General features: G+C 42.5%; 1 protein-coding gene across 3 annotated transcripts; it reads left to right on the top strand.

The window, feature by feature from the left end:
* The first annotated feature begins 59 nt into the window (after positions 1 to 59).
* Positions 60 to 27,836, top strand: LOC149320795 (uncharacterized). 3 transcript variants are annotated; one of them, XM_089503866.1, is made up of 4 exons: positions 60 to 124; positions 16,187 to 16,903; positions 18,721 to 18,832; positions 19,675 to 27,836. In XM_089503866.1, the coding sequence occupies exons 2-4, from the start codon at positions 16,208 to 16,210 to the stop codon at positions 20,928 to 20,930; spliced, it is 2,064 nt and encodes a 687-aa protein (XP_089359992.1). In that variant the 5' UTR covers positions 60 to 124; positions 16,187 to 16,207; the 3' UTR covers positions 20,931 to 27,836. The 3 variants fall into 3 exon arrangements, with proteins under 3 accessions (XP_089359992.1, XP_089359987.1, XP_089359986.1); XM_089503861.1 differs by lacking the exon at positions 60 to 124 and adding an exon at positions 3,545 to 3,648; XM_089503860.1 differs by lacking the exon at positions 60 to 124 and adding an exon at positions 3,545 to 3,675.
* The last annotated feature ends 142 nt before the right edge of the window (positions 27,837 to 27,978 follow it).

The raw sequence follows: 27,978 nt of genomic DNA, 5'->3' as shown, positions 1-27,978 counted from the left end.
TTGCACTGAGTTCCTTTTCCTGTCCCTCCCCTTTGGCCAAAAGGGCCCTTTTGGGGTTTGTCTAAACTTTGGAGTGTTTCCTCTAATTCTGCAGAGGCTGCAACTGAGCCAAAGCTTCAGAGAGGTGAGTAAAAAAGAGATTTAGGAAAATAAAAGGAGGGAGATCAGAAAGGAAAACAAGAGAGAAAGAATGGCCAGAAAGAGTGAGAAGAAAGAAAGCAATACATCTTGTAAATCAAGGACTGCTAATCTTAGCCCTCCAGGTGTTGTTGGACTGCAACTCCCATCTGGTTTGAGAAGGTATGATGGGAGTTGTAATCCAACAACAACTTGAAGTTGCTGATTCCAGCTCCAAAGAGCCATAGGTCTAATCTGCACTGTAGAAATAATGCAGCTTGACACCCCTTTAAGGGCTGTAGCTCCAAACTATGGAATTTGTAGTTCGGCAAGGTCTTGAGCTTTCCCTGCCAAAGAGTGCCGGGGCCTCACCAAACTACAAATCCCAGGATTCTGTAGGAGGCAGCCAGGGCAGGTAAAGTGGTTTCAAACTGTGTAATTTCTACGGTGTAGATGCACCCATAGAGTCAGTGTGGCGTAGTGGTTTGAGTGTTGGACTATGACTCTGGAGAACAAGGTTCAAATCCCTGCTCAGCCATAAAACCCACTGGGTAACCCAGGTTGAGTCACACTCTCTCAGCCTCAGAGAGGGGCAATGGCAAACCCCCTCTGAAGAAACTTGCGAAGACAACCCCATGATAGATTTGTCAGTTTATCACTCTGGGGCTAGTTTTGGCATTAAAGAAAGATTAAAGCACATTTAAAGCATCCCGCAAATAAAGCGAAAATGACAAGTAATTGCGTGAATGATTATCACACACAATTGTGTAAATAAAGCGATATTGGTAACGCATTGTCGCTGAAATCCCGAAAGTAAAAAGATGCATGCTAATGCTTCTTTGTGACCATTTTAATGGCAGGTTTTGTGTGACATTGTGTGAAATTGTTTTGTGTAATTTTTCTGGGGTATTCATGGGATAAACTCCTGATCTCCTTTCTGTGATAAACCATGGAATATATTTTTTAAGAAATAGACATCATTTGCCTGAAAGTATTTGATGCAATTTACAGGCCTCTTCTGAGACAATGAAATATGACAAAAATCAGTATATGTGTGTCTGTATATAGATAGATCCACAGACAAACAGATTTTGGCTTGGCATCTTTCAATCCTCATGGTTTTTAGTTCAGTGTATTTGTTTCTTTGCAATGTTGAAGAATTCCTTGGCAGGTTTGGATGAAATTTTCAGGCATATTCTGAAGGGGCTTGAAGCTTTCCAATCTTCTTATAAACAGGTGACCAAAAGTCACACTCTCTCAACCTCAGAGGATGGCAATGGCAAACCCCCTCTGAAGAAACATGCCAAGAAAACCCAATGATAAAGTGGTCACAAAGAAGCATTAGCACACATCTTTTTACTTTTGGGATTTCAGCAACAATGCATTTTCAGTATCACTTTATATGCACAACTGTGTTTGATAATCCTTTGTGCAATTACTTGCTATTTCTGCTTCATTTGCGGGATGCTTTCAATGTACTTTAATCTCTCTTTAATGCCGAAAGCAGCCCCAGTGTGATGAACTCCCTGTTTTAGTTCTCAATTTTGTATAATTGCTTTTTACTATCTTGTCTAATTCTTTCATCGATGCCCTTCCCAATCCTAGTCTTCTCTTTATCTCTCCTTTCCAGTCTCCTTTCCGAATCCAATCAATGTGTGTTCTAAAATACAAGAAATCTTTAACTATTTAGATTTCTCATTGGCCAGTTTAAATTTTTGTAGGTCTTCTGTGGTCATTATTTGTTTTCTTAATGTTGAGCAGTAAGCCTGCCTTTGCACTTTCTTCCTTGACCTTCCTTAGCAAGTGTTCCAAGCCTGAGATGTATTCTTCTAGTAGTATGTTGTCGTCTGAATATCTTAGATTGTTGATGGTCCTTCTTCTTATCTTCAGTCAAAGTCTAATCCTGCCCTTTGCATGATGTTTTCTGCATACAAGTTGAACAAGTAGGGTGACAATTTGCAGACTTGTCAACTGGGAACCTTTTGTTTTTCCCTGTTCTGTTCTGTTACTTTTTGTCCTAAGTACAGATTTCTTTTCAGGACTATCAGATGTGATAGCCCTGCTCCAGGTAACCTACAGGATCACCTCAGGGACTCTGGAGGACATTTACTCCGTTGGCAATGGTCATCCAGAGGACTTTTTCTTCAGCCGCCCCAAAACTGTGGAATGACCTGCCGGAAGAGATTTGACAGCTGAATACGTTGTCTGAGTTTAAAACATCGTTATAATCCAGTCTCTTCCAACAGGTTTATCCAGATGATTTTTAAATTGTGAATTTTAAATAGTGAATTTTAAATGTGGATCTTTTAAATAGGTGTAAAGCTTATCTGTCCTTTTCAACTAATGTGTGTTTTAACTAATGTGTTCTAACTGATGTTGTTTATCTGTTCATTGTTGTTGTTCCCCGCCTTGATCCATGGGGAAAGAAATGAATAATAATAAAGACATGGGAGTGCTGTCACATTATTATTATTATTATTATTATTATTATTATTATGTGACAGCACTCCCATTTCTTTAAGAGCATTCCATAGCTTTTCTTTATTCGCTGCCTTTCCCAATCCTTGTCTTCTTATCTCTTTACTGCAGGCCCCATTCTGATCCCATGAAAATCGTGTATTCACGATTAAGATTTTCACACAACGTTGTGATTAAAGTGCCATTATCCCGGGAATATCCCATTGAGATAAAGTTTTTCACATGATGTCTCGATCAAAAGCGATTAAAGCACCATTAATCTGTGAATAACCAGGCAATAATCAGCAAGAAATCATTCATGGGATTTTCCTAGGAATGATTTGTTGCTATTTATTGCCTGGTTACTCCCAGGTTAATGCTGCTTTAGTTGCTTTTGATCACGATGAAAATCCCATTAATGATTTGTTGCTGTTTATTGCCTGGTTAGTCTGGGTGCTTTAATCGCTTTTGATCATGACAAAAATCCCGGGAATGATTTGCTGCTGTTTTATTGTCTGGTTATTCCCGGGATATTTCCTGGCATAATGACCGCTGTGTGTGAAAATCTTAACTTGGATTTAATAATAATTGTGTGATTTTCACAGGAGAAACCCCATTTAAACTTCCAGTTTTCCTCTGTGTGATGAACTTCTTATCTCTTTGCTGCAGTCCCCATTCTGATCCATCCAAGCTATGGGAACTCTTTTACAATTTCATTTACCTCATTGCCTGGGTTGAAATTTCTGTAAGTGTTTCATGGCCATTATTTTTGTTTTCTTCATGTTCAGCAGAAGCTGTGCCTTTGCACCGTCTTCCTTGACCCTCCTTATCAATTGCAGTCAAAAGCATTGCTGCAGTCTACCTAAACCACATGCTGGATTTTGCAATTCCTTGAACTACCTACATAGAGTTAAATCTATAGAGTCTCTGCTCCTAGAAAGGAGAGTGGCTTTGTGGTTGGGAGGAAAGAAAGAAAGGGAGAAGGGGAGCCTGGGATTGCATTAATAAATGCCACTTCCGTCTGCTTGCATTGCCAACTGGGATTTTGAATTAACCTTTGCTAGCTGTGGAAAGGTGATGCCTGGGACCAGTGAGTTAAAGGTACTTCACTGGGCAAAGCTGGTGGGGATTGGGATGCAAGTGGGGCAGGAGGAGATGGGGATTATGGGTCTGGCAGTGCAAGTTGAGAAGCATTGCACAGAATCCCATAAATAAACTAGAGTACAAGTGGCAGGGAATTATTGCTCTCTAAACAATAATTAATGCTGTTAAAATCTCAGAATCATACACAAACAGAGAGAAGAAGAGAGATGCCTTCCCATTGTTGTTGTTCAAGGGTAGTCGTGTTATACAAAATATCTACAAAGTAAACTGTCGTACACACTGGCGGCTTTGGCTTTTGTGGATTTGATTATTTGCTCTTTTGATTAATACGTTCTCTCTGGGAAACTCTAGGACCGTCCTCCGGTGCAACTCTGCCAGAAGTTGACCACAAAGTTGCACTGGAGACCATAGATACTCCCAGAGAAAACACCCTTTCTAGGCATTTCTAGGTCCTCCAGCGTGATTCTTTTTCTTTCGTTAGAAAAAAGTATTTACTTCCTTAACTATGACCTTGGAGGTGTTTTTCTCTACGTCTCTTTGTACCTATTTTATCTTTTTCTAAGTATTTTTATTTCTGTTTTTCTTCCACATTTTCCTGTCAACGTTTCCGTAACATTTCTAGTTGTATGGCTTGCTTTTCATTAACGCCTCTTCGCAGATTTTTCTAATCTCTGCAGATACTAAGGTGTGCAAATCTTCACAAGTTATTTTCATTGCTTTGATTATTTTTAAATGTACGTACCTATTTTCTACTACCGACTAACGCAGAAAAGAAAAAAAATTGTGTACATTGATTCCCTTCGTTAATATCGTCTTATACGTTATCTCTGTTTCAACTTAAAGTTCTATTCCTATGATAGCTTTTTAAGGTCTTTGTAGATAGACATATTTACCCATGACTATCTCTACAAACACATTTTCAGTGTTTCTCGCATAGTTCTGTTCCTTCCTTTACATATTATACTAATCATATTTCTCTACTGATTCATCCAAAATTTAACTTGGTTGTTTGGTGGTTTGAAGTCACCATTCTTTTTTACACAGAAAAGTAACGTTTTAACTTTGAAAATGATTTAATTGTTCTTTTTTAATTTTATATTTATACATTTTAATGTTGAAATGTTTTTAAATTGTATTGTTTTAAATCTGCTGTTTGCCGCCTTGAATCCCTATATTGGGATAAAGGTGGGATATAAGATGATAACAACAACAACAAATATAACAAATGTGATACCAAAAAAGTCTTCTTTTATATCTCCTTGTCTTTTTTTAAAAAAACTAGTGTTTAAAAAAACACTAGTAGGTTAACTTCTCGGATAAAGCTGTAGTTTATATCCTGGCTACCCGATTCTTAATTGATAAATTCTCCAATATTTTCCCCATGTTTGGACAGTTTCTAAACTTGCTGCGCATAGCACAAGTGGGAGTTAAATCTATAGAGATATCAGTATGCAAAGGGATCTTGGAACACCTTTGAGACTAACTGTGCAAAAGAAGTTGTAGCATGAACTTTCGTAGACTTTGGCTGCATCTGATCTGTTCCAGGACCCATTTGTTTGTCTTTTTGGCCATCCATGGGATCCTTGGCATTCTTCTCCAGCACCACATCTCAAATGAATGTATTTTCTTCCTCTCTGCTTTCATCACTGCCCAACTCTTGCATCTGTACACTTCTCCTTTAACAAAAAGGTCTTTCCAGAAATAGGCACTTTGTTGTTTATTTTTTGTTGCTGTCGTTGTTGTTGTCTGCCTTCAGGTCTCTGACTAATGACGGCCCTATCACAAGTTTTCTTGGCAAGATTTGTGCAGATGAGCTTTGCCATTGCCTTCCCCCGAGGCTGAGAGTGTGTGACTTGCCCAATGGTCAAGCTGGGAATCAAACCCTGGTCTGCTGTATTTGTAATTGGTGGCTATGACAGGAGGTGTAAAAAGGAGGACATTATATATATATATATATATATATATATATATATATAAATTTTTATTTTTATTTTTTTTAATTTTATTTTTTAATTTCTATGCTTCCTTTCTCTTGGAGCGGGACCCAAAGTTGCTCACAAACAAAACTGGTGAAAAACTTACCAATACAGTTTTAGAAACTATGAAAATAATTACATTATTTTTTAATTTATTTTATTATAAAGTACAAATTGTTGCACATACAAACAAACATGCAAACATTTAAACAAACAAACACATAACAAACTTATATATTCAATTGGGTAGTTTACAAACATGAGGCATAAAAAGAGAAAATAATTACGTTTGAACCGTATAAAATTATAGGGCTTTTTTGTGGGGGTTTTGGGTTATGTGGAAAGAGTTTATTCCTGAGGTTTTGCCAGCATCTGTGGCTGGCATCTTCAGGGAATTATGAGAGCTTTAGACTTCACAATATAAAATTATGTTAAATAAAATACAAACGTTAAAGCGTTCAATAGCACACTGTATTGTTACATCACTATTACAGCCATCCTTCCATAAGCACGGATTTTTTTTATCCATGAATTCAAGCATCCACAATTTGAAAATATCCACATTGCCGAAATAATCCAGGGTGACACCACTTTAACCGTCATGGGTCAATGCTATGGAATTTTGGGAATTGCAGTTTTGTGAGACATTCAGCCTTCTCTGCCAGAGCGCTCTGATGTTACAACAATTCCTAGACTTCCACAGAGCTTAGCCATGCCAGTTAACGTGGTGTCAACCTGGATTGTTTCTGTAGTGTGGATGCAGCCTTAGTCAGTGCTAGAAATTTGGGAATTGAAGGAAGATTTCCTGGGGAGGGAACGATTCTTATTTGAAGGGCAATGCCCTCACTTTGCATTGGTAGCTATACCACTGGTTCAGAGCACAGTATACCCCATGCCATCTTCAGGTAGGCATCAGCCCTGGAAACCACAGAACTATCCCATGCCTGATCTTGTGGAAGTCCAGACATTTTTTTTTCATTGCCTAATTTTTCTGCCCTGGGGGTTATTCAGGCGTTGTTGTTTTTTAGCATGACTATATGAATAATCTCACTCATGCATTCCAGTTTTGTTGTTCACACTATTTAATTTATTTGTTTTCACACTGTTTAATGTAATAATAATAATCATAGTGGTAGTATTTTTTATTGAAACTGCCTCTGCATGTTCTGTTCTCACACATATCAACAATTGAATAAAGATGGAGTCAATGATGTGGATGTATTCGAAACATGTTTAAGGCATGCAGAGTTTTATCCAGGTTTATCCCGGTTCTGTTTGCATCAGTTATTCACACAGGCGACAATGCAGCTCTTTTAAGAAAACTTGGGGGGGAAAACCCGAGATTGATTATCCCTGTGTAAGTGGGGTTTTGGCAATCGCCATCCCAAATTTCCACGGGTGCATTTGAAATGCATGTGGACAACAAAGATTCAACTCACATTCTACCAGGATTATTTTCACCGTCCGAATAATCCCCTGCTTTTTAGCCTATGCCTGGTCTTGAGGAAGACATTTCTATAGTTTTTTTTGTGGGTTTTTCGGGCTATGTGTCCGTGTTCTAGAAGAGTTTATTCCTGAGGTTTCACTTGCATCTGTGGCTGGCATCTTCAGAGAATGCCAGCCACAGATGCCAGCCACAGATGCAGACGAAATGTCAGGAACAAACTCTTCTAGAACACAGACACATAGCCCAAAAACCCCACAAAAAACTATGGATGCCGGCCATAAAAACCTTTGACTTTACATCCAGACATTTCGTTTTTCATTGCGATTTTCCACCAAGTCAATTTTTCTGACTTGGAGGGCCTGCTTTCAGGCTGAGGAGCAGAGCAAAAGCTCTGAGAACACCGATTCAAAGTGCTCTCTCAATCCTTTTATTAGATTAATAAAAGCAAGAGAGCCGACCGCTCGGGCTTAAGCACATCTATAAAGAACTGGGATGGCAGATGCATAAATGCCCCACGCCACCTGGCTTCTTAATAGGCTGAGAAGGATACCTACTTCTCCTCGCTTGCACCATCCTTAATCTGGATTGGGGAACCCAGGCCTGCCCTTGGACAACATGTGCAGGCCATTCATTCCACAATACCCTTCCCCCTTCTTGAGAGCAGCCATAAACTGGATCGGTATCCATGTTTAATCCCAGCTTGCATTTAATGACCTAGAGAGCTGTGTGGAAATATAATAGCAGTAAAGGTTTACAACTATCAGTGGAGGGAAAGCTGGATTTACGGCTGCAGAGGCAACCAGCCCAGAGCTCTTGAAAGAATTATTGCCTCAAGAATTCCCATGCAAGGAAGCAACGCATGATCCTTAGCTCTATGGGAAAGTATATTTGCCTTGCATCTTGAAAGATTCCTGTTCCATTCCCACCATCCCCTCTGAAAATGTTGGGCACAAATGTATAGAATGACCATGGCTGCATCAGCACTGTATAATTAATGTGGTTTGACACTGCTTTAACTGCCATGGCTCAGTGCTGTGGAATTCTGGAATATGTAGGTTTGTGAGATATCTGGGCCTCATTCCCACTTACAAATAAATCGCTTTGCAATCCAAATTGATTGATCGGTTCAGCAGCTGAGCGTGATTCACAATACATTTGCCCCGGTCGCATTTTCTTGCTGTAAAATAAAATAAAATAACCCACTTGTGGTTCACATTGACGAATGAATTGATTCAATTTAAACTGTTTCCTGCAGGAGTCTCTCAAAATAACCCACTTGTAGTTCTAATTGGCAAATGAACTGGTTCATTTTGAAGTGTTTTCAGCGGGATTTTTTTTTCTCTGTCCATCACTGCAATCGCATTTACGTACTTCCGTATGAAGGTCGAATGTTGGGCGAACACAGGTTGTTAATTTCCTCTTTCCTGGTGGCCCCTTATCATGTTATAGTCAATCTATTCTGATTCATGTCTCGTTCACACTGACACTGAATTGATTTGTGAATTCAATTCTTCAAACTGATTCTTGAAATTGATTCCAATCCACATCTGATTCACACTTGCGTGGAATCAATTTATTCAAAAATATGCAGAAAAAAATCAATGTCAAAAAGATGTGGTTTAAATAGATTTAGCGCATGGCCCTGGTGCGAACCAGGGTCATTTAAACTGCTTCAAACCGATTTGCAAACCGGTTTAAAATATAGTGGGAATGACGCCTTAGCCTTCTCTGTCAGAGAGCTCTGACATCCCAACAAAGACAAATCCCAGGATTCCATACGATGAAGCCATGACAGTCTCAAACTGCATTAATTCTGCAGTGAAGATGCAGACTGTGTTTCTATTTGAGAATCCTGGCCGCTGCTGCCAGTGAAGGAAGAGCTTGGAAATGGTACTTTGTAGAAGGAACACTCCCAGAATCCCCCGGTCAGCATGGCCAATGGGATCATGATCCTGGTGGCTGGAGGATTCTGTGAGTTGTGACCCCAGAGTCGCTCAAGGCTGGGCTTAGTGGACATGCAGGTTGGAATATTGTTAGTGACACATAGGACTTTAATACATGAGGCTAACAAATTTTAACCGGATGAAAGCATCTTTAGTTGGTACAGTCAGCCCTCCTTATCGACGGATTTGTTATCCACAGATTCAAGCATCCACGGCTTGAAAATATTCCAAAAAAGTATAAATTCCAAATAGCAAACCTTGATTGTCCATTTTGTATAAGGGACACCATTTTGCTCTGCCATTATATTTAATGGGACATGAGCATCCATGGATTGTGTTATCCATAGGAGATCCTGGAGCCAAACCCCAGCGCATAACAAGATCCCACTGTACTTAGCACACACATTTCCATCCTTAGCATGTCTGTGTCCTGCTGCTGCCTTGTTTTCCTGGAAGGCAGTGCTTAGCAGTGAAGAAAACACATCACACAGCCAAGGATTGCCAAAGTGCTATTGTGGGGAAAAGTGTAATATGAAATGATGTCAAACCAGTATGCTTCTATTCTTAAACTGGCATGATTGTAGCGCGAGTGCGATAAAATCCATGTTGTTGTTGTATGCCTCCAGCTCATTTTTGACTTACGGCGCCCCTAATGCAAACCTATTAAGGGGTTTTCTTGACAAGACTTGTTCAGAGGAGGTTTGCCATTGCCGCCCTCTGAGACTGAGAGAGTGTGATTTACCCAAGATCACCCAGCAGGTTTACATGGCTGAGCCAGGATTCGAACCCTGGTCTCCAGAGTCCAATGCTAAAACCACTACTCCACACTGGCTCTCGATAAAGCCCATACTGACATGGAATTTCTGGGGTCATGTTTTCTTTTCCCCTTTCCTCTTGTTTGTGCAGAAAATATATCCAGGGATTGCCATGTTGGCCATATAGCAAAATACAGTAGTGGCCAAAACCCACAAGACAGCTTTACCTTTATTAGGGCAGCCAAAATTTCACAAAATACATGACGTAAGCTTTCGAAGCTCCACTGGCTTCTTCATCAGGCAAAGGTGTTAAAAATTATACAGGAGAAAGACAGTGTTAGGGTCACGGGCCTACATTTTGTCAAGATGTTTTTTGTTCTTGTCAGGATAGTCCGGAGGTGTAGCAGTGCAAGCAGAAGACACTCCTCTCTTTGGCCATGTAGGCTCTGGGAGACAAAGAGCCATATAATCCAGGCAATAAAATTTCAACTCCATTTTCTCCTCCTGTAGGATTTTTAGCACCTTTCCCTGATGAAGAAGAAAGTGAAGTTCAGAGAGCTTGCATGATGCATTTTGTGCAGCTTTGGTTGACTCAGTAAAAGTATCACTGTTTTGTGGATTGTTTCTTCAGTTTTACTCTCCCCTTCTTTGTTCTCCATGCTGCAGCCCAATAACTTGCCACATTTTGGATATGTTTCTGCTGTTATTCTATTCCATTTTTATTTGAGACTACTAAATGTTGATCATATTTATCTGTACACATGACTCATTTACTTTGTTTTAAAAGTTTATACAGGGCATCCACTCTTGGTTGTGGTCTTGTTTGCTGAGATTTCTAGTGACTGAGACTGTTCCTCTTCTGCTTTTGTGGCAACTTAGCATGGCATAGTAGTTTGAGCATTGGACTATGACTCTGGAAACTAGGGTTTGAATCCCACTTGGCCGTGTAAACCCACTGAGTGACTTTGGACAAATCACACTCTCTCAGAGGATGGCAAAGGCAACCCCCCTCTGAAGAAATGTGCCAAGAAAACCCTCTGACAGGCTCACCTTAGGGTTGCCATAAGTCAAAAATGACTTGAAGGCGCACAACAACAACAAAAATAGGTCACGTATTTTTAAAAGGAAAATTGTGCTTTTATAAGACCCATGGGAATCCATTTCTCCTTTAAACCAAGCTACAAAGATTTCACATAGTTTTTGTTGTCGCTGTGAGCCGTCAAATAATGTAATTTCTAACTTATGGTGACCCTATCATGGGGGTTTCTTGGCAAAATGTGTTTAGAGGAGGTTTGCCATTGTCACTCTTTGAGGCTGAGAGCATATGACTTGTGCAGACGGCCAAGCAGGGATTCAAACCCTGGTCTCCAGAGTCATAGTCCAAGACTCGAACCACTACACCGTGTTTTACGTTGATGCAAAAAAATCCAGTGGTTTTCTTGTGGCATTGGTAGTGAGTTCTGCAAGAGATGGAGAATTTTGGGGAGCTCAGGTGCAATTCCCTGGCCCCCAAAAGTTGCTCCGCTGATGGACTGAACCATCAGTAAAAACGTAATGGTAGGCTTGCTGGTTTTCTTCCCAAGAGAGGTTACTGCGACTTTAAGAGGTGCTTGCAACTGGCAGGAACTCTGGGTTTTATTTATTTATCTCATTTAAGGGTTTTGCGACTTGCTTTTCTTGTAAAACAAACCAAAGCAGCCAGCTACAAGGGTGAATAAACAGATTAAAGCAATCCATCATGAAACAATAAAAGCTGCAAAAAAGAAAAGAAAAAAATCCCAACGCCACCACAAGCCACCCTACTAAAGCAAATCACAGAAGGCACAAATAATGCCGAGCAAAATATCATTGGTGGGTTTTAATAAGAAATAAGCATTCAAGAAATATACAAATGCCACAAAGCAACTAAGTAGACGCTATCGAAAAGCAAGGCTTTTTTTTTTAACCAGGCAAGGAAGAAGAAAGCACCACAGCTCAAGGTGGACTTCTCTTGGTAGGCTGTTCCAGAAGGTAAGCGGTACAATGGAAATGTGTCGCTCTTGGATCTGCATGGAAACCCAGGGAGGATTTCTGATACTGACCCAAGAGTATGTGAACCCACTGGATGTAACATGGTGACTCTGCACTGATAAGGGGAAACCGGGGATGGAGCTTGACTCAGGGCTGGCCCTGTCTTTAGGCAGAGTGAAGCAGTGTTAGCAGATTTTTGGGTGTTGTGATAGACCAGCACATCCAGTGGGTGCTTGGTATCCCATGGGTTTGGTTCCACTTCCAGGACCCCCCCCCCCCCCATGGATACTAAAATCTGTGGATGCTCATGTCCTATTAAACACAGTGACATTCTAAAATGGGGTCTCTCACATGAAACAGCAAAATCAAGGGTTGTTTTGGGAATTTATATATTTTTTGAATATTTGAAAGCCATGGATGCTTGGATCTGTGGCTAAAAAAAACAAAACGGGGATACCAAGGGCCATCTCTAGTTAACCCTTTTTGTTATCTTTTTGTACCATCATAGGGGGTGAGGCATGTATATAATATGCATGTTGTTGTTGCTGTGTGTCTTCAAGTCACTTCCGACTTATGGTGACCCAAAGACCATGAGGTTTTGGGGGGTTGAGATTGTGGGACTTGCCCATAGTCGTCCATTGAACTTCCATGGCTGAGCAGGGAATTGAACTCTGATCTCAAGAGTCATAGTCCAATGTTCAAACCACTATGCCACACTGGCTCTTGTTGTGTTGTTGTATGTATGTATGTATGTATGTATGTATGTATTCAAGTTGATTCCAACTTATAGTGAACCTAGAGCAAGCTATCATCTTATTAAGTTACACCTTTATTGTTGTTGTGTGCCTTCTGACTTATGGCAACCCTAAGGTGAACCTATTATAGCGTTTTCTTGGCATGTTTCTTTAGAGGGGCGTTTGCCATTGCCATCCTCTGAGGCTGAGAGAGTGTAACTTGCCCAAGGTCTCCCAGTGGGTTTCCATGGCCATTCAGGAAATTGAACCCTGATCTCAAGAATCCAAGGCTCAAACCACTACACCACACTGGCTTTTATATGTGCATATATATGGATTCTCTGTGTTGGATTTTCAATGTATTATTTTGTTGTTCTGTTGTGCTTTTTAAAAAATGGTTCATTTTTTTTAATGGTTCAGGTTTAACTGGTTTTAGATTTCTATGAAAGTTTTAATCACACTTTTTGAATTTTATAGTTTGTGAATGTTTAACTTTTGTTTGTTTGTTAAATCTGTGGTAAAACTGCCCTGAATCTTGAACTGGGGGAAAGGCAGGATATAGCAACAACAAAAATAGATGTATTTGGTATAGAAATCTTTCCTATTATTTGTTTCTCACGTGTGAAAATGAAAACATTCAAAACGTTTCTTCCCACTAGGGAAAATTCTGACAGTTCTTGAGTAATTTTTGATAGCTTTTTGCATCTTGGAGCATTTTCTTTGGTAAAAAATTCACAGAGGTGATTTGCACAAAAAAAAAAAAACCCTTCCCCAAGCAAATACAGTAGATTTCAGACATGCTTCCAAAAGGGCCACACCTCCCTTCCTAAATTTTCTCATTTTCTTGCTTTTGTGTGGTTCCCCCATCCCTGCTGTTTCTGAAAGGTTGACACTGATATTAGCTTCATTTTGGCACCTATTTTATATACTCATGTATAAGTCTAAATATTTTAGTCAAAAGTTGACCCAAAAAACCTGTCGACTTGTCCACGGGTCAATGTAAGTACTATATTTTAACCCCTATATAAAAAGGAATCATTCCTTGGTGAAAGGTGAGAGTACAATCTGTCATGGAAGCACTGTCCAACCTCTACTCTCTCATCCATCCAGCCTTTAGAGTGAACACGGTTATGATCCATGCTGGAATTTTGAAAGTTGTTTGCCATTGTGGCCCTTTGCTTCATCCTTTAGATCCTTTGTTACCTGCCCCTAAGTTTTACCTTTGACTTATCCACGAGTCACATCAAAATCTATAATTTTGGCCCTAAAACCTGCCCTCGACTTATACACGAGGTCTATTTTTAGTCGAGTATATATGGTACTTAAAACATGTTTTTTCATTAATGATGGGGGGAGTAATGATTTTATCCAGGTTGCACATGTACATATTTTCACTTATTAGCTTGTTTAATAAGTGTTTAGACTCTTTGTTGCTATTGCTGTTGTGTGCCTCAAGTCACTTCCGATTTAGGAGATTATCACACTGGCAAAAAAGACAAGAGCATAGCGGTATGCTCCTGTCAATATTGCGTGATAATGTGATGATTATCATACAATGTTGTGATTATCCCGCGAATAAAGAGGAATTCTAATGCCATTTTTATTCACGAGGATTTTCTGTGAATAAAAAGGGGTGCTAGAATTCCTCTTTATTCAGGGGATAATTGTGGGATAATCATGACATCGCGCAGCATTGTGTGATAACCATCGCATTATTGCACGATATTGATGGAAGCATACCACTATGCTCCTGTCTTTTTTGCTGGTTAATCTCCTTATAGTAATTCTAAGGCAAACCTATCATGGCAAGATTTGTTCAGGGGAGGTTTGCCATTGCCTTCCCCTGAGGCTGAGAGTGTGTGACATACTCAAGATCACCCAGCAGGTTTCATGGCTGAGCGTGAATCGAGATCTGGTCCCCAGAGTTGTAGTCCCATGCTCAAATCACCACAACATGCTAGTTTCCCTAGTGCTTTGTAGCTCCACATTATAACCATTTGATACCACTTCAACTCAGGCTGCTGCCACATTGCAGAATTATGTAGTTTGACACTACTTTAATGGTCATGGCTCCATCCTATAGAATCCTGGGATGTGTAGTTTGTGACAACACCAGAGCGCTCTGACAGAGAAGGCTGAATGTCTCACCAAACTACAGATCCCAGAATCCTATAGCCGTGAGCTATGGCAGTTAAAGTGATGTCAAACTGCATTAATTCTGCAGTGAAGATGCAGCCTGAGAGAAAGTTGTTTGTAGCAGACAAGTCTACAGGTATTTAACTGGATGCAATTTGTTGGGATTTGTAGTTTACAGAGGGACATTGAGACCTCTCAGCCAGAGAGCTCTTGAGTAGTGCCCCCACAAAAAAAACTACAAAGCCCAGGTGACCATAAGCTGCAGCCCTGCAAGTTCAAGTGGAACCAGAGTGCTGAGACTGTGTATTCCTTTCTTGCTTTTGTCATAAAGTGGCCTGGAATCCCACCAGTTCATCCCAGCTGCAGCAGAGCCACAGGATTTGTTGAAAGAGGTGTGTAGCAGTTGAGTCTTTTGGAAATCTTATGGATCCCTTGGATCTGCTTAAGCGGGAAGACTCCCGAAATGCTTTGTGCTTCAGTGTCTGTTCCCCCTTTCACAGATTTAGCTGTTTAGTCTGGAAAATCTCTGTGTCAAGGGATCTTATAGCACCTTTGAGACTAAATGAAAGAGAGAAGGGATTTTGTAGCACCTTTGAGACTAAATGAAAGAGATAAGTGATCTTGTAGCAACCTTGAGACTAACTGAAAGAGAGAAGGGATCTTGTAGCACCTTTGAGACTTAACTGAAAGAGAGAAGGATTTTGTAACACCTTTGAGATTTAGCTGAAAGAGTGAAGGGATTTTGTAGCACCTTTGAGACTAACTGAAAGAAAGAAATTGGTAGCATGAGCTTTCACAGATTTCAGCCTACTTCCTCAGATGCATGTTATAACATGCATACAAGATCCCTTTGCATACTGATTTTGGCGGTGTACATTGCTCCCACCACTTTTGTCCAAAGAGTGACCCTATGAGGGATGTCAAGCTGAGAAGGAGTAATTTTCAGTCCAATGCTGAAACCACCACACCACAGAGCACTAAAGTTAAAATCATCCAATTCACTGTATTCCTATCACCATGTATAGATGTGAGAGCTGGACAGTGAAGAAAGTAGATGAGAAGAAAATAAATTCATTTGAGATGTGGTGCTGGAGAAGAATGCTGAGATCCCTTGTGATTTAGTCTGAGATCACTTGTGAGTTACATGATGGGGACTTGAACCTAGATCTCCCAAGCCTCAGCCTGACACTGATCACTGCACCACACTGGCTTATTTTACTGAGCGCTCTCATTGCATCGTTTTCTTTCCACCTAAACATTAGGAAGAACTTCTTGACAGTAAGAGCTGTGCGACAGTGAAACACACTCCCTCAGAGAGTGGTGGAGTCTCCTTCTTTGCAGGTTTTTAATCAGAGGCTGGATGGCCATCTGTCAGGGGAGCTTTGATTATATATTCTTACATGGCAGAGGGTTGGGCTGTATGGTCCTTGTGGTCTTTTCCAACTCTATGATTCTATGATTCTAAAAAAAAGTCTGAATGACCCCTGACTTTCTGTTTCCAATTCAGGAGTTGGTATCGGAAACCAAAATGGAGGAACAAGAAGGCACTGGACCCGAGCCACAGGAGAGCTTGCAGCGGGGACCACGAGATCTCCATGTGGTCCAAATTGGGGCTACCGGCGAGTTGCTAGAAGGGGCAGTCCCCCCACAGCAGTTCAAACGGGAGCCAGAAGACCAGTGCTGGGAGACCCAGTTGCAAGATTTCCTGAAAACGATGCAGCCGAGCCGTTCAGGATGGAGGAACGCCCCGCAGTCCCCTCATTATATGCCGGGAGAAGATACCAAGTATTTCCAGAGCTCCTTCAAGGGTGGAGAACAAGGCAGCAGGTGGCCCAAAGTTGAGTCTATGGCCCAGAGTATGTCAGACGATGGCAAGACTTATGACAGCAGACAGGATTCGCCCGTGAAAGTGAAGGAGGAAGTTCTTGATGAGGACCAGGTCAATGTGGAGATGCGGAGGCAGCGTTTCCGGCTCTTCTGCTATGAGGAAGCTGAAGGCCCCCGAGAGGTCTGTAACAAGCTCTGGGAGCTATGCCACCAGTGGTTGAGGCCAGAGACGCACACCAAGGAGCAGATCCTAGAGTTCCTGATCCTGGAGCAGTTCTTGACTGTCCTGCCGCCGGAGATGCAGAGCTGGGTGAGAGAGCACGGTCCCGAGACTTGTACCCGGGCCGTAGCCCTGGCAGAACGGTTCCTTCAAGACTCTGAGGAGCCAGAACAGAAGGTGAGAGTTTGGGTATTTGAAAACCAAAACAAACCATGCTACTTGTAATTACAGGTTGAATCTCCCTTATCTGAAATTCTTGGAACCAGAAGTGTTATGGATTTTGGATTTTTTTTTTGGGGGGGGGGGATATTTGCATTTATAGAGCCGTGGTGGCACAGTGTTAAATGCCAGTACTGCAGCCACTCATTCAAAGACCACAAAGTTGTGAGTTCAATCCCATTCAGGGGCTCAGGGTCGACTCAGCCTTGCATCCTTCTGAGGTTGCTAAAATGAGTACCCAGCAATTATTGGGGGCAATTAGCTTACAGTTGTAAACCGCTTAGAAAGTGCTTAGTGCGGTATGAAGCGGTATATAAATGAAGTTGCTATAGTTATTGCTGTGATGAGCTACTTTGGAGATATTTCTAAACATGAAATTCATGTATGTTTTGTATGCCTAAAAGTAATGTTATACATAATATTTCAAATAGTTTTTTGCATGAAACAAAGTTGGTGTACACTGAATCATCAGAAAGCAAAGCTGTCACTATATCTGCCTCCCATGTGGATAATTTTGGATTTTGGAGTAGTTCAGATTTTAGAATTTCAGATAAGGGATACTCAACCTGTAATTCCTTTTCATAATAACTGCAATGTGCCTAAATTACATGAAGATTGTACCATAAAGACAGGTAGCACACACTCTGCAGTGTAATCAGAAGCAACCTTTGGTCCAAGCTGGGGATGGACTTATTCTGCACTTGCAGGTTAAGACTGCTCCTGGCCGGACCATGGTTGTTTATAGGTCTAGCTGTAACTTTTCCAATTACTTTTCTTGATAGGGGTACATTAGAAATGCTTCTCTGCTTCATTGTGTTTTCTTCCCACATATCTCTCCTTTAAGAGGCACCCATGCATTATGAACTCTCTTTCCTTTGAATATTTCTGACCATGGGATATCATCCAGTATTTCCCAAAGCCTAGTGAAACCCACTTTCTGGAAATCCAGAGTGCATGTCTAGCAACACTTGGCTTCCTGTTTCCTTCTAGCGTTAAGAGTTTAAGATCATCCTGTTTATTTCCCATACTCTTTGGCAAGGGTAGGCAAGCTTTTTGACCCGAGGGCCGGGTTGCTGTCCCTCAGACAACTGGGGGGCCGAAGCCAAAAATTAAATAATGAAATAATTTTTTAAAAAATATTTAAATAAATAAACTGGGACAAATGTAGGACAAAATTTTCAAATGGAGGACACTTTTTATATAAAATGGATGACACGCAAAAAAAATTGCTGATTTTTTTTAAAAAAATGTTAATATAAATGCATGTTTTGGAGGCTTCTATAGACAATTCCCCCCTTGCCTGCCGCTTGCCCCCTTCTCCTGATAGGCCAAAGGCCCCATGCCCTCACGCAAGAGGCCAAAGGCTCCAGCGGCAATCGGCAGCAGGACTGGGCGGGGGCCGGTCCCAAGGCCTTGCCGGGCCGCATCCGGCCCGCGGGCCGCAGGTTGCCTACCCCTGCTCTTTGGCTTAGTATAGAGACATCTAAGACTATAGCATAATGGTTTGGGTAAGTCAGTGGGCCATATTTCTGTATCAGCAGTGGAAGCGGGAGGAGTTAAGTGCACTGTACTGAAAACAAAACAGTATGCAGAACCTTCATGTGGTCTCATAAGACCAGCAGTAGGTTGGGTTTTGCAGGGTGGCGGTGGTAGTTGCCAGAAAGATTTATAGTTAGGTTTTTGGTTGGATCAGGAGGTGGACTTTGGTTGCAAGGCTTCACTTTACTTGTAGCGTTCGATTCCACATAATAATTTTCTTTTCTTTTTTAATTTAGATGTCAAGATCTCTTAGTTCCCCCAAGTCAGATCATTCTCCCCCTGTTATCTTGAAGATGCAGCTCCCCCTGGAAGATAAGCAGGAGGATGACTGGGAGGCCACCTTGTCTGGTAAGCTCTTGTTTTCTTGAAAAAAGGAAAGGGTTTTTTTTTTGCCCTTTTTTGGGTATGCTTCTGTAGGAAGATATGGGCTTTCAGATAGCCTGGACCTGAGCCATATATAGGGCTTTATTTGTCATAACGATAATTTCCAGTTGTGGAAATGGAGGAGTGGAGCTGTAACAACAAGGAGATCATATGGTTCTCATGTTTTAATGTGGGAGTAGAAACAGTAGGGTGTCCATACGGAACCAGGATTGCTTAAGTAGACATTCCCTGCCCTTGTGTTTGTTCTTCTCTGGTGCTATGGTACCAAGCAGCCACACCTACCTACATCCTCTGAGTCAAGGAGTTGAGCCTGAGCTGGTGGATCTTGGAAGTGGCCTTCCCTTGTTGGTAGTTTCTGTGCAACAAGTCCTCTTAGCTAAGGGATTAGGACTCTTAGAATACAACAAAGAAATTGTTTATTAGAGGTCCAACTTATCAGTGTTTATTAACAATGATGGCATGAAGGAACTTGTGGGTTGCTGGAAACAGGTTAATTGGTAATGTGCAGCAGGCCTCTTTTCTTTCTTGTTGGCTACCCAGGAATTATTTGTTTGACCATTGTGGGATACAGAATACTGGAATAGATAATCCACGCTCATAGAATCTCTCTCAGCCTGAGGGCTGGATTCAGGTTGAGAGGAGTTTGCAATGGCCACATCCCAGGGGTAGGTGGTGGGGCCAAAAGCCTAAAGTACCATGTTTGGTACCAGGGCCTAAGGTACCTGACCCCTGAGATAGGTCTTTGATGTGATCCAGTAGGCATGTTTTCATGTTCTCATGACATGTTTGTTTGATCATTCCCACAGGCAATGAACAAGTGCAAGATGATGATGAGGAATCCTTTCAAGATGACCAACCTGAGCAAGTGGGTATTGGTGGAATGTCATTACAGCGAGCCAAAGGGAAATGCTTCCAAGGGCCTGAGATGGACAAGATGCCTGAGAGCCACCAGGGACCAGATGGTCACCAGGAGAATCCTGGGAAGTCAGCAAAGCTTTGTGGGGAAGGTGACAGGGGCATACGGGAAAGCTCCTTCCAGGAGGGAACCCACAGACATACTGACTCAGGGGAAAGCTCCTGTCAGAGTTTTAGCCATCAGGAAATGCAACCCATCGAAAAACCCCACAAATGCTCATTTTGTGAGGCAAGTTTCTATGAGAGAACCCATTTGGTTATACATGAGAGGATCCACACTGGGGAGAAGCCATACAAATGCTCCGTGTGCGAAACTTGGTTCTCTCATCCCTCTGAGCTTATGAGGCATGAGGAGACCCACATGCCTGAGAAACCTCACAAATGTGGCGTCTGTGGCAAAAGCTTCAACCAGAAAGCCTCCCTTATCACCCACGAGAGAACACACACAGGAGAGAAACCGTACGAATGCTCTGAGTGTGGGAAAAGCTTCAGTACCAGCTCCCAGCTTATTACACATAAGAGAGTCCACACGGGTGAGAAACCATACAGTTGCTCATACTGTGGCAAAAACTTCAATCAGAAAGCATCCCTCATTACACACAAAAGAACCCACACAGGGGAGAAACCATACGAGTGTACGCTGTGCGGGAAAAGCTTCAGCGCGTGCTCCCAGATTATCAATCACATCAGGGTCCACACAGGAGAGAAGCCCTATGAATGTTTAGAGTGTGGTAAACGTTTTGGTAGCAGCTCCCACCTTACAGATCATAAGAGAACCCACACGGGGGAGAAGCCGTACAAGTGCTCTGACTGTGGGAAGAACTTCAGCCGAAGTTCCAACCTTACGGCCCACAGTCGAATCCACACAGGAGAGAAGCCATATATATGCTCAGGTTGTGGCAAAAGCTTCAGGCAGAAAGCATCCCTCATCACACACAAGAGAACCCACACAGGAGAGAAACCCTTTGAATGCTCTGAGTGTGGGAAGAGCTTCATTTCAAGCTCCCGTCTTGTCAGCCATAAACGGGTGCACACAGGCGAGAAACCGTACGAATGCTTAGAGTGCGGGAAGTGCTTCATTTCCAGCTCCCACCTTCTGAGTCATAAAAGAGTGCACACTGGAGAGGAGCCATACAAGTGCTCATAGAGCAGGAGAACTTTCTATCAGTAGGCCACCCTTCCAAGGGCCAGTTCCCATATAGCCCCAGGCCAGGGATCCTGTATACAAAGAATGGCCTAGCATCTGTAATCTCAAAGGCCATTTTATTCCTTAGATGTAACTCGAAAGCGCAGAACCTCTCTTCCAATTAAAAACCATTTTTCTCAGGCCAGGTAAGTTTTCTTTGAGGGCTTGATCAGGCCATTAGCTGCCTGTAAGCATTGTTGTGCTGCTTGGTGCATGTCCTGGCCACCACAATGCAACATGATAATGCACATCAACTTGGGTAGGGAACACAGCCCTGGTGTTTGTGGTCTTTCCTCTCCTCTTCCCCAAAATGGTGGGGAGAGGAACATGCAAATGAGGTGTACACACATGCCACATAAAGTGAGTAGTGGGAGGTGCATGCTTTGGTTGGACTGGAACAGCGCTCTGCCTTGGTACAAGGTGGTTTCATGTGTTCTTACGTGCCCATGGTGTGTATGTAATTGAGAGACAACCCCTGAAAAGTGAGGTTCCCTGTATAGGTAGTAGGAAAAGGGAGACTTGACATCCGTCTGTCAGCCAAGGATGCCCTCACCAGTTGTCACTCATAGGGAATTCTGGGCAATATTTTCAGGCACAGTTTGCATGGGAGAGGCTGGCTGGATTGGGTGGTTCTCACAGTAGCATTCCCTAGCTCCTTCCACTGTGGATGATGAGTGTGGCTTTGAATATACCCAGTTCTCTAATCCAGCAGCTGAGTTTTTCAGTGTTTGCAAAGTTTGTCTGCTGTTTGCAGTCCTTCTGTAAAAGAATTGTGTAAAGGAATCACCTAGGAAGGCCAGGCTTCCCTTCAACACAGTTTGAAAACATTGGGTATAATGGGATACAACTGGAAGGACGTAGATTTGGAGAAGCCATCTAAATGTTGGGTTGACTTGCTGCTCTCTAATCTATCAGCACCACACACTCTTGCTGGCCAGCAATCTCCTGCCCTTGGGCTAAATAGATAAATCTGGTTCTATCATAGTCACCTCCTGACCTGTGGCAGGGGTTTCTATTCTTGTCTTATGATTGGTTGAGTACATACATGGCAAGTACACCTCTACTTTACCCTTTTCCATTCAGTTAATGTACCTGCACATTATTTTCCCACTTTGGCGTGCTTCTTGCATTGCTGAGCCTGACCTCAGCTAGATAATTCCCTTGCTGGTTGATAGGCTGAAGGTAGGGCTGAGAAAGAGAAACTCTCTTCCCTTTATAGTGGTAGAGCAGATCTCTTCTTCCTCCCTGCACTCAAGCTTCATTTTACCAGCTTCTAAAGAGACTACAGACCTAGATGGATCATGCATTAGCCTCCTACAAGGCAGCAGCTGTGATGTCTATTGGGTCTCTTAGTAAACCACCAGCTGAACATGAGCCAACAGTGTGGTGTAACAGCTAAAAAAGACAATGCAACGCTATGTTGCCTCAATAGGAATATAATGTGTAGATTGAGGGAAACAATAGTATCATTCTATTTTGCTTTGGTCAGAATTTACCTGGAATATTGTGTCCAGTTTGGGGGATCACAGTTCAATAAGGATATTGACAAGCTGGAGCATGTCCAAAGGAGGGTGACCAAAATGGCAAAAGGTCTGAAAACCTATGAGGGATGGCTTAGGGAGCTGGGTATGTGTAGCCTGGGGAAGAGAAGATTAAGAGGTGATATGATGGCCATACAGTGGGCTCTTGTTATCCACTGGGGCTTGGTTCCAGGGCCTTCCATGGATAACAAAATTTGTGGATGCTCAAGTCCCATTAAATACAGTGGCATAGTAAAATGGTGTCCCTTATATAAAATGGAAAATCAAGGTTTGCTATTTGAAATTTATACTTTTCAGAATATTTTCAAGCCGTGGATCTGTGGATAAAAAAAATCCGTGAATAAGGAGGGCTGACTGTATTTGAAGGGATGTCTTATTGAGGATAGAACGAGCTTATTTTCTGCAGCTCCAGAGAGTAGGACACAGAGCAATGGATTCAAATTACAAGAAAAGAGATTCCATCTAAACATTAGGAAGAACTTCCTGATGATAAGAGCTGTTTGACAGTGGGATATGCTGCCTTGGATTGTGGTGGAGTCTCCTTCTTTGGAGGTTTTTAAACAGGCTGGATGGCCATCTGTCAGGAGTGCTTTGATTGTGTGATTTCTGCATGGCAGGGAGGTGGAATGGATGGCTCTTAGGGTCTCTTCCAACTCTTTGATTCTATTATTCTAATGGATTTAGCAATGGTGCCACTTCTTTGAAGGATATCACACGGGACGGGAGGCTCTCAATTTTAGAAGAGAAGATAGCGAGGTCAATTTGAAAATTCACGCTATTACGTGATTACTTATCACACCTTAAATTTGCTGTAATAGCCTCCCCGAATGCGACCCAGATTCTGTGTGAAGTAAGCCATCACATCGGTGGGTTCTTAATTGCGAATTGGCCCCCTTGCGCATACTGAGTGAGACTCCAGATGACTGGAGCATAGCATATTTAGGCGAGTGAGAGAGAGGAACCAAGGAACCCCACAATTTACAAAAGAGGTTGGGGGGGGGGAGGAGAGAATGGTTGAAAGAACATGCTCTATTCATGTTAAAACGAGCATATATTTACTCTTGTCACGTTAAACCTTGAATATAATGGTTATCCAAATAGCTCCCGGTCCATGCCTCTTAATTAGCAGGCAGCAGCCCCCTCTCAGCAATGCTGATGGACAAGCAGAAGCAAAATTGAAGCAGAATGGCAGTGTGGCTTCATGGGAACCCCCCCTTCCAGATTTGGGGGGGGGGAACAGGACCAAAGGAGACATGCACATCACACCAAACAACAGCGCACTGAGTGCGAAGTTGCCTAGAAATAGAGTTTGTGATTTCGCTAGTTCACCAAATTTACTTAACTGTGGATTGACATGTGATTGCATTTGGAGTGCGTTCGGACTGCCAGTGATCACGTGTGGTAACCTTTCCCGCAATAACGTGAATATGCATAATTGCATTCAGGGTGGCACTGGATTATACTTCCAATTTCAGTCATGTGATCTCCTCCTTTGGCCTGGTTTTGTCTTCCTGACTTCCTCTTAACCAGCCTGTTTTTCCCTAGCCCTCATGGCTCTGGTGTTGGTCGGATGGAGAGTCTGCCACATGGTTTAAATCAGGATGATCTGCAGGACACTTACGAATTCATGAGATGCTTAAGTACAGCCCCTGAAGTCACCTAAAGCTGGAGTTTTTTTAAAAAAATTGTACTGGTTTTCAGGCAATTTTGTGGCCCCAAACCATAGTGGTTTGCTTCCCCTGACCTGCCAAAGCCCCCCACGCCTCCCCAAAACAGAAGCCTCAAAAATCAGCCTAAGTGGCAGCCAGAAGTAATGTGACATCACTTCAAGTATGCCAAAGCACACTGGCGTGGCCCGCTGGGCATATGCAGGGTGGAACAATGCCCCCCCCACCCCACTTTAACCTTGTTTTAACTCAATTTTAAAGCAGCTATCCATGATGCTGCATTCTGGTTCCCAAATCGGTTCAGCTCCTTTAAATTTTTGGCCTAAGTTCAAAGCAGAGTCATGTCCAATTGACAGTATCCAGCTGCCACTGTTGCCTAGGTTCTGACTTTTATCCCTTGTGTTCTGTGTGGGGTGTTAAAAGTCCAAAACATCTGGAGGATCAAAGGCTGAGAACCATTGCCCTAAGCAGCATCTCATAGAGACAACAACTTCATGCAAGATGGCTGGATAGCACCAAGTTTTCTCCTGCATGCTAGCAATAGAACTGAGGTTCTCGCAGTGGCGCTAGCTAATGGTAGATGCAAGACAGACAAAATGCTTCACAAAATATGCAACTTGGCTTCATAGGGTTTATCTCCCCAAGATCTGGTGACTGGCTTAGAGAATTTTCAAGAGGGGTATTAATTTGGATGCTGGGGGCAAAGGAGAGTGGATCCGCTCCAAATTTTTGTCTGAATGATAAAAGAGCTATCAAACTATGGGAAAAGAGATTCCACCTAAACATTGAAAAGAACTTTCTGAGAGTAAGAGCTGTTTGACAGTGGAATAGGCTGCCTCAGAGTGTGGTGGAGTCTCCATTGGAGGTTTTTAAACAGAGGCTGGATGGCCATCGGTCATCCTGAGTAGCAGAATGAGCTTGGTGTCTCCTCCAGCTCTAGGAGTCTAAGTGCTCATGCCTGGTGCTGGTTTTCCACTTCCCTGCCACCAAGAGCTGTCTAACAAAAAAAAATCCACCTGTAAGGAGTTTCAGAATTTGAACTTTGGAGGAACTTGTTTGTAAAGTTGCCTTCTGGGCCTAAAGGAAGACTTCCTGCAGGTATCGGTTTGACCAGTGGAGAAAACTGGCTCCTCCACTTTGCAGATCCTACAAAGAACATCTTCCATTCTAGTTAGCACCGAAGGGCAAATTCCAGGAGCCAATCTGCTCATTCTGGGGCCTGAATCAAACAGCACACCTCCAAATTAATTCCCAAAGTGGCTAGTAGCTGATTTCCTCACCCCTAAAACCCCACCCCATGTAAGGAGGGGGCTGTGCCTTGTTTTAAGTGAGAGTCGCACTTCTGAGAGGCTTCTGAAAGTGTAATTCTCTTTAAAAAAAAAACTTTGGAGGGCAGGGACTTTGGGGGGCTCTATGGCCCTCAAAATTGGGCAGAGAGAGTGCTGCATGAAGTCCCTCCCTCATACATGTGGAGGGATGGAGAGTGGGAGGTTAGGGGACTAAGGTGGAAAGAAGGCAAAGATGTGGCTTAAGAAGGAGTGGAAATTAACAAAATGTGTGTGTATTCTGTGACAGAGAATCTGGCCGGGGAAAGTAACTGCGGCCTTGCAAACATTGATAGGCTTCATCCCCCTGATTGTCACAGTGGATAATGGAGGTGGGTAGTCCAACATCCAGAAGCCCATGGCATTGCACATGTGGGAACAGAGGGTGTGAGTGACATGTTGGTTGGTTTCTCTCTCATGCCCTTCTGGGCTCCCTTTCTTGAAGGATGTTCAGTGGTCCTGGAAGTGAGCCAGTCTGGGGAGTCAAATCCTTCAAGAGATAAAAAGAGGATGGTATGCAAAGGGATCTTGTAGCACCTTTGAGATTAACTGGGAGAAATTGGTAGCTTGAGCTTTTGTAGACTTGCATCTCTTTCCTCAGACGCATGTAGACTCAAGTCTAAGAAAGCTCATACTACCAACTTCTTTCTTTCAGTTAGTCTCAAATGGTGCTGCAAGATCCCTCTGCAGACTGATCCCCCAGGCTAAAATGGCTCTGTCTTTGAATTCTCCCACCAAAGGTGATGGTGTTATTTTCCCTTCTTCATGAGGGCTAGCCCTACCATTTGGCTGCATGAGGCAGTCATCTCAGGCAGAAGATGCAGGGAACATGTGGGTAAGGAGTGTATAACGGGTAGGGTATGACATGGGACTAGTCTACATGGTTAAAATACTTCTCAAGTTGAATAGAATGTGATCCAGCCACACATGATTCACAGGAGTTCAGGCTTTTTGCGCGCCCCCCACCCCTACTGAAAAACTCCTTAAACTCAGCAGAAAAAGGTTTCATGTTTTTTACCAGGATATCTGCTGAAATCTGCAGAAGTGCGCATTACTGCATGTGTGGCTGTTCATCTGATTTGTATGCATTCGAATGGCTGCACATTTTCGGGAGAAGGGAGGGTGAATAGATCTGAATTTGCGCAGGAAAGTGAAGACAACCAAAAATGTGCAGCAGTTTGCATAGTACACTTACAGATAGACTAGTTGTTGATGATGGGCAGAGCTGTGAGTGGCATGCCAGCCTTCCCTGTGCCACCTGAGCTAGCCTGTTTCACCCCCGGTTTCAGTCTTGTTACCACTGTCAAAGTAAGATTCAGCTTCCAATCTTGCCAGTTTCTGTAAGTGCAGTGTGAATGGGGTACCTCTTGTGTTTTGCTCAGGCCATGAAATGTCTTGAATCAACAACCCTGCCCAGTGGACATCTATTTGTGTTAAAATAGCACTTGGCCGTTATACATTTGCAACCCAGCTTAGGGCCAAATATGTATTTGAGGATCCAGTGTCCACCCCACAGATTTATATGGTGATTGCAGATCACCATATGATTGCTGTTGCAGATCACCTTAGAGTAGGATGTAGCATGGGTCCTAACCAGAGGTTCAAGAAGTTGCTTTTTTTGGACGGTAACATCTAGAATTTCCCTGCCACTATGGTGAGTGTTGACTAGGGAACTCTGAGAATGAACGAGAGTCCAAAAAAGTAATTATTCCAACCTCTGGTCCTGATCCACAAGGTAGAGGGCAATAATGAAGAATAGGTTGCTCCCTTTTCATGCTTTCCTGCCCTGTGACTGGTGCAGAAATACAACTTATACACAGGCTGTCCTGTTGCGTCTGAATTTTGATCCTTCATTTCATGGATGAGGAAATGTTGTGAATCCGGCTCTTGCCAGTCCTAGACCAGCATGGAAACTCCCCTTATTCAGGAGTTTAAAATACTTTGCCTTGCTTCCACACAAAAAAAATGGCTGAACGGCTGCACCTCGACAAGAAAATAGCTGCCTCTCTTGGATAGCACAGCTGCTTTGGATTCTGCCTTTGCTTCCAGGTAGAATTTCAGCTGCTGTTTCTCTACGGAAATTATAATCGACCCACCCTCCACCGTCCTTTCCTCGGCCTCCTCACTTATACTTATCTCCACTCTTCACATCTGTTCGTAATCCCTCGACGTGTATGCATGTCTGCTGTTCACGACAAAAAGGCCCGGAGAGAGGTGAACACGGCTTCCTTCCCATGAATGTTTGTGAATCTGTAGTTGTAAATGCATTAAATATATCTTTAATTTATGCATATGTGTTACTTGTAGATTTTACATTAAATTCTTTTATCTTTTCGTCTCTTTTTTGGCATTATTTTTTTATATCACTAGGTCCTATGGAGGAAGGAATAAGAGGTTGTAGCCTTTTGGATATTTTTGGACTGCAAACTCCCTGGTCCCTCACCATTGGCTAGGCTGGCTGGGGATGATAGGAATT

This window comes from Sceloporus occidentalis, unplaced genomic scaffold (genome assembly GCF_023333645.1).
Source record: "Sceloporus occidentalis isolate IW3139 unplaced genomic scaffold, rSceOcc1.0.p SCAF_1, whole genome shotgun sequence".
Classification (NCBI taxonomy): Eukaryota; Metazoa; Chordata; class Lepidosauria; order Squamata; family Phrynosomatidae; genus Sceloporus; species Sceloporus occidentalis.
This window is presented reverse-complemented; position numbering and strand designations above follow the sequence as displayed.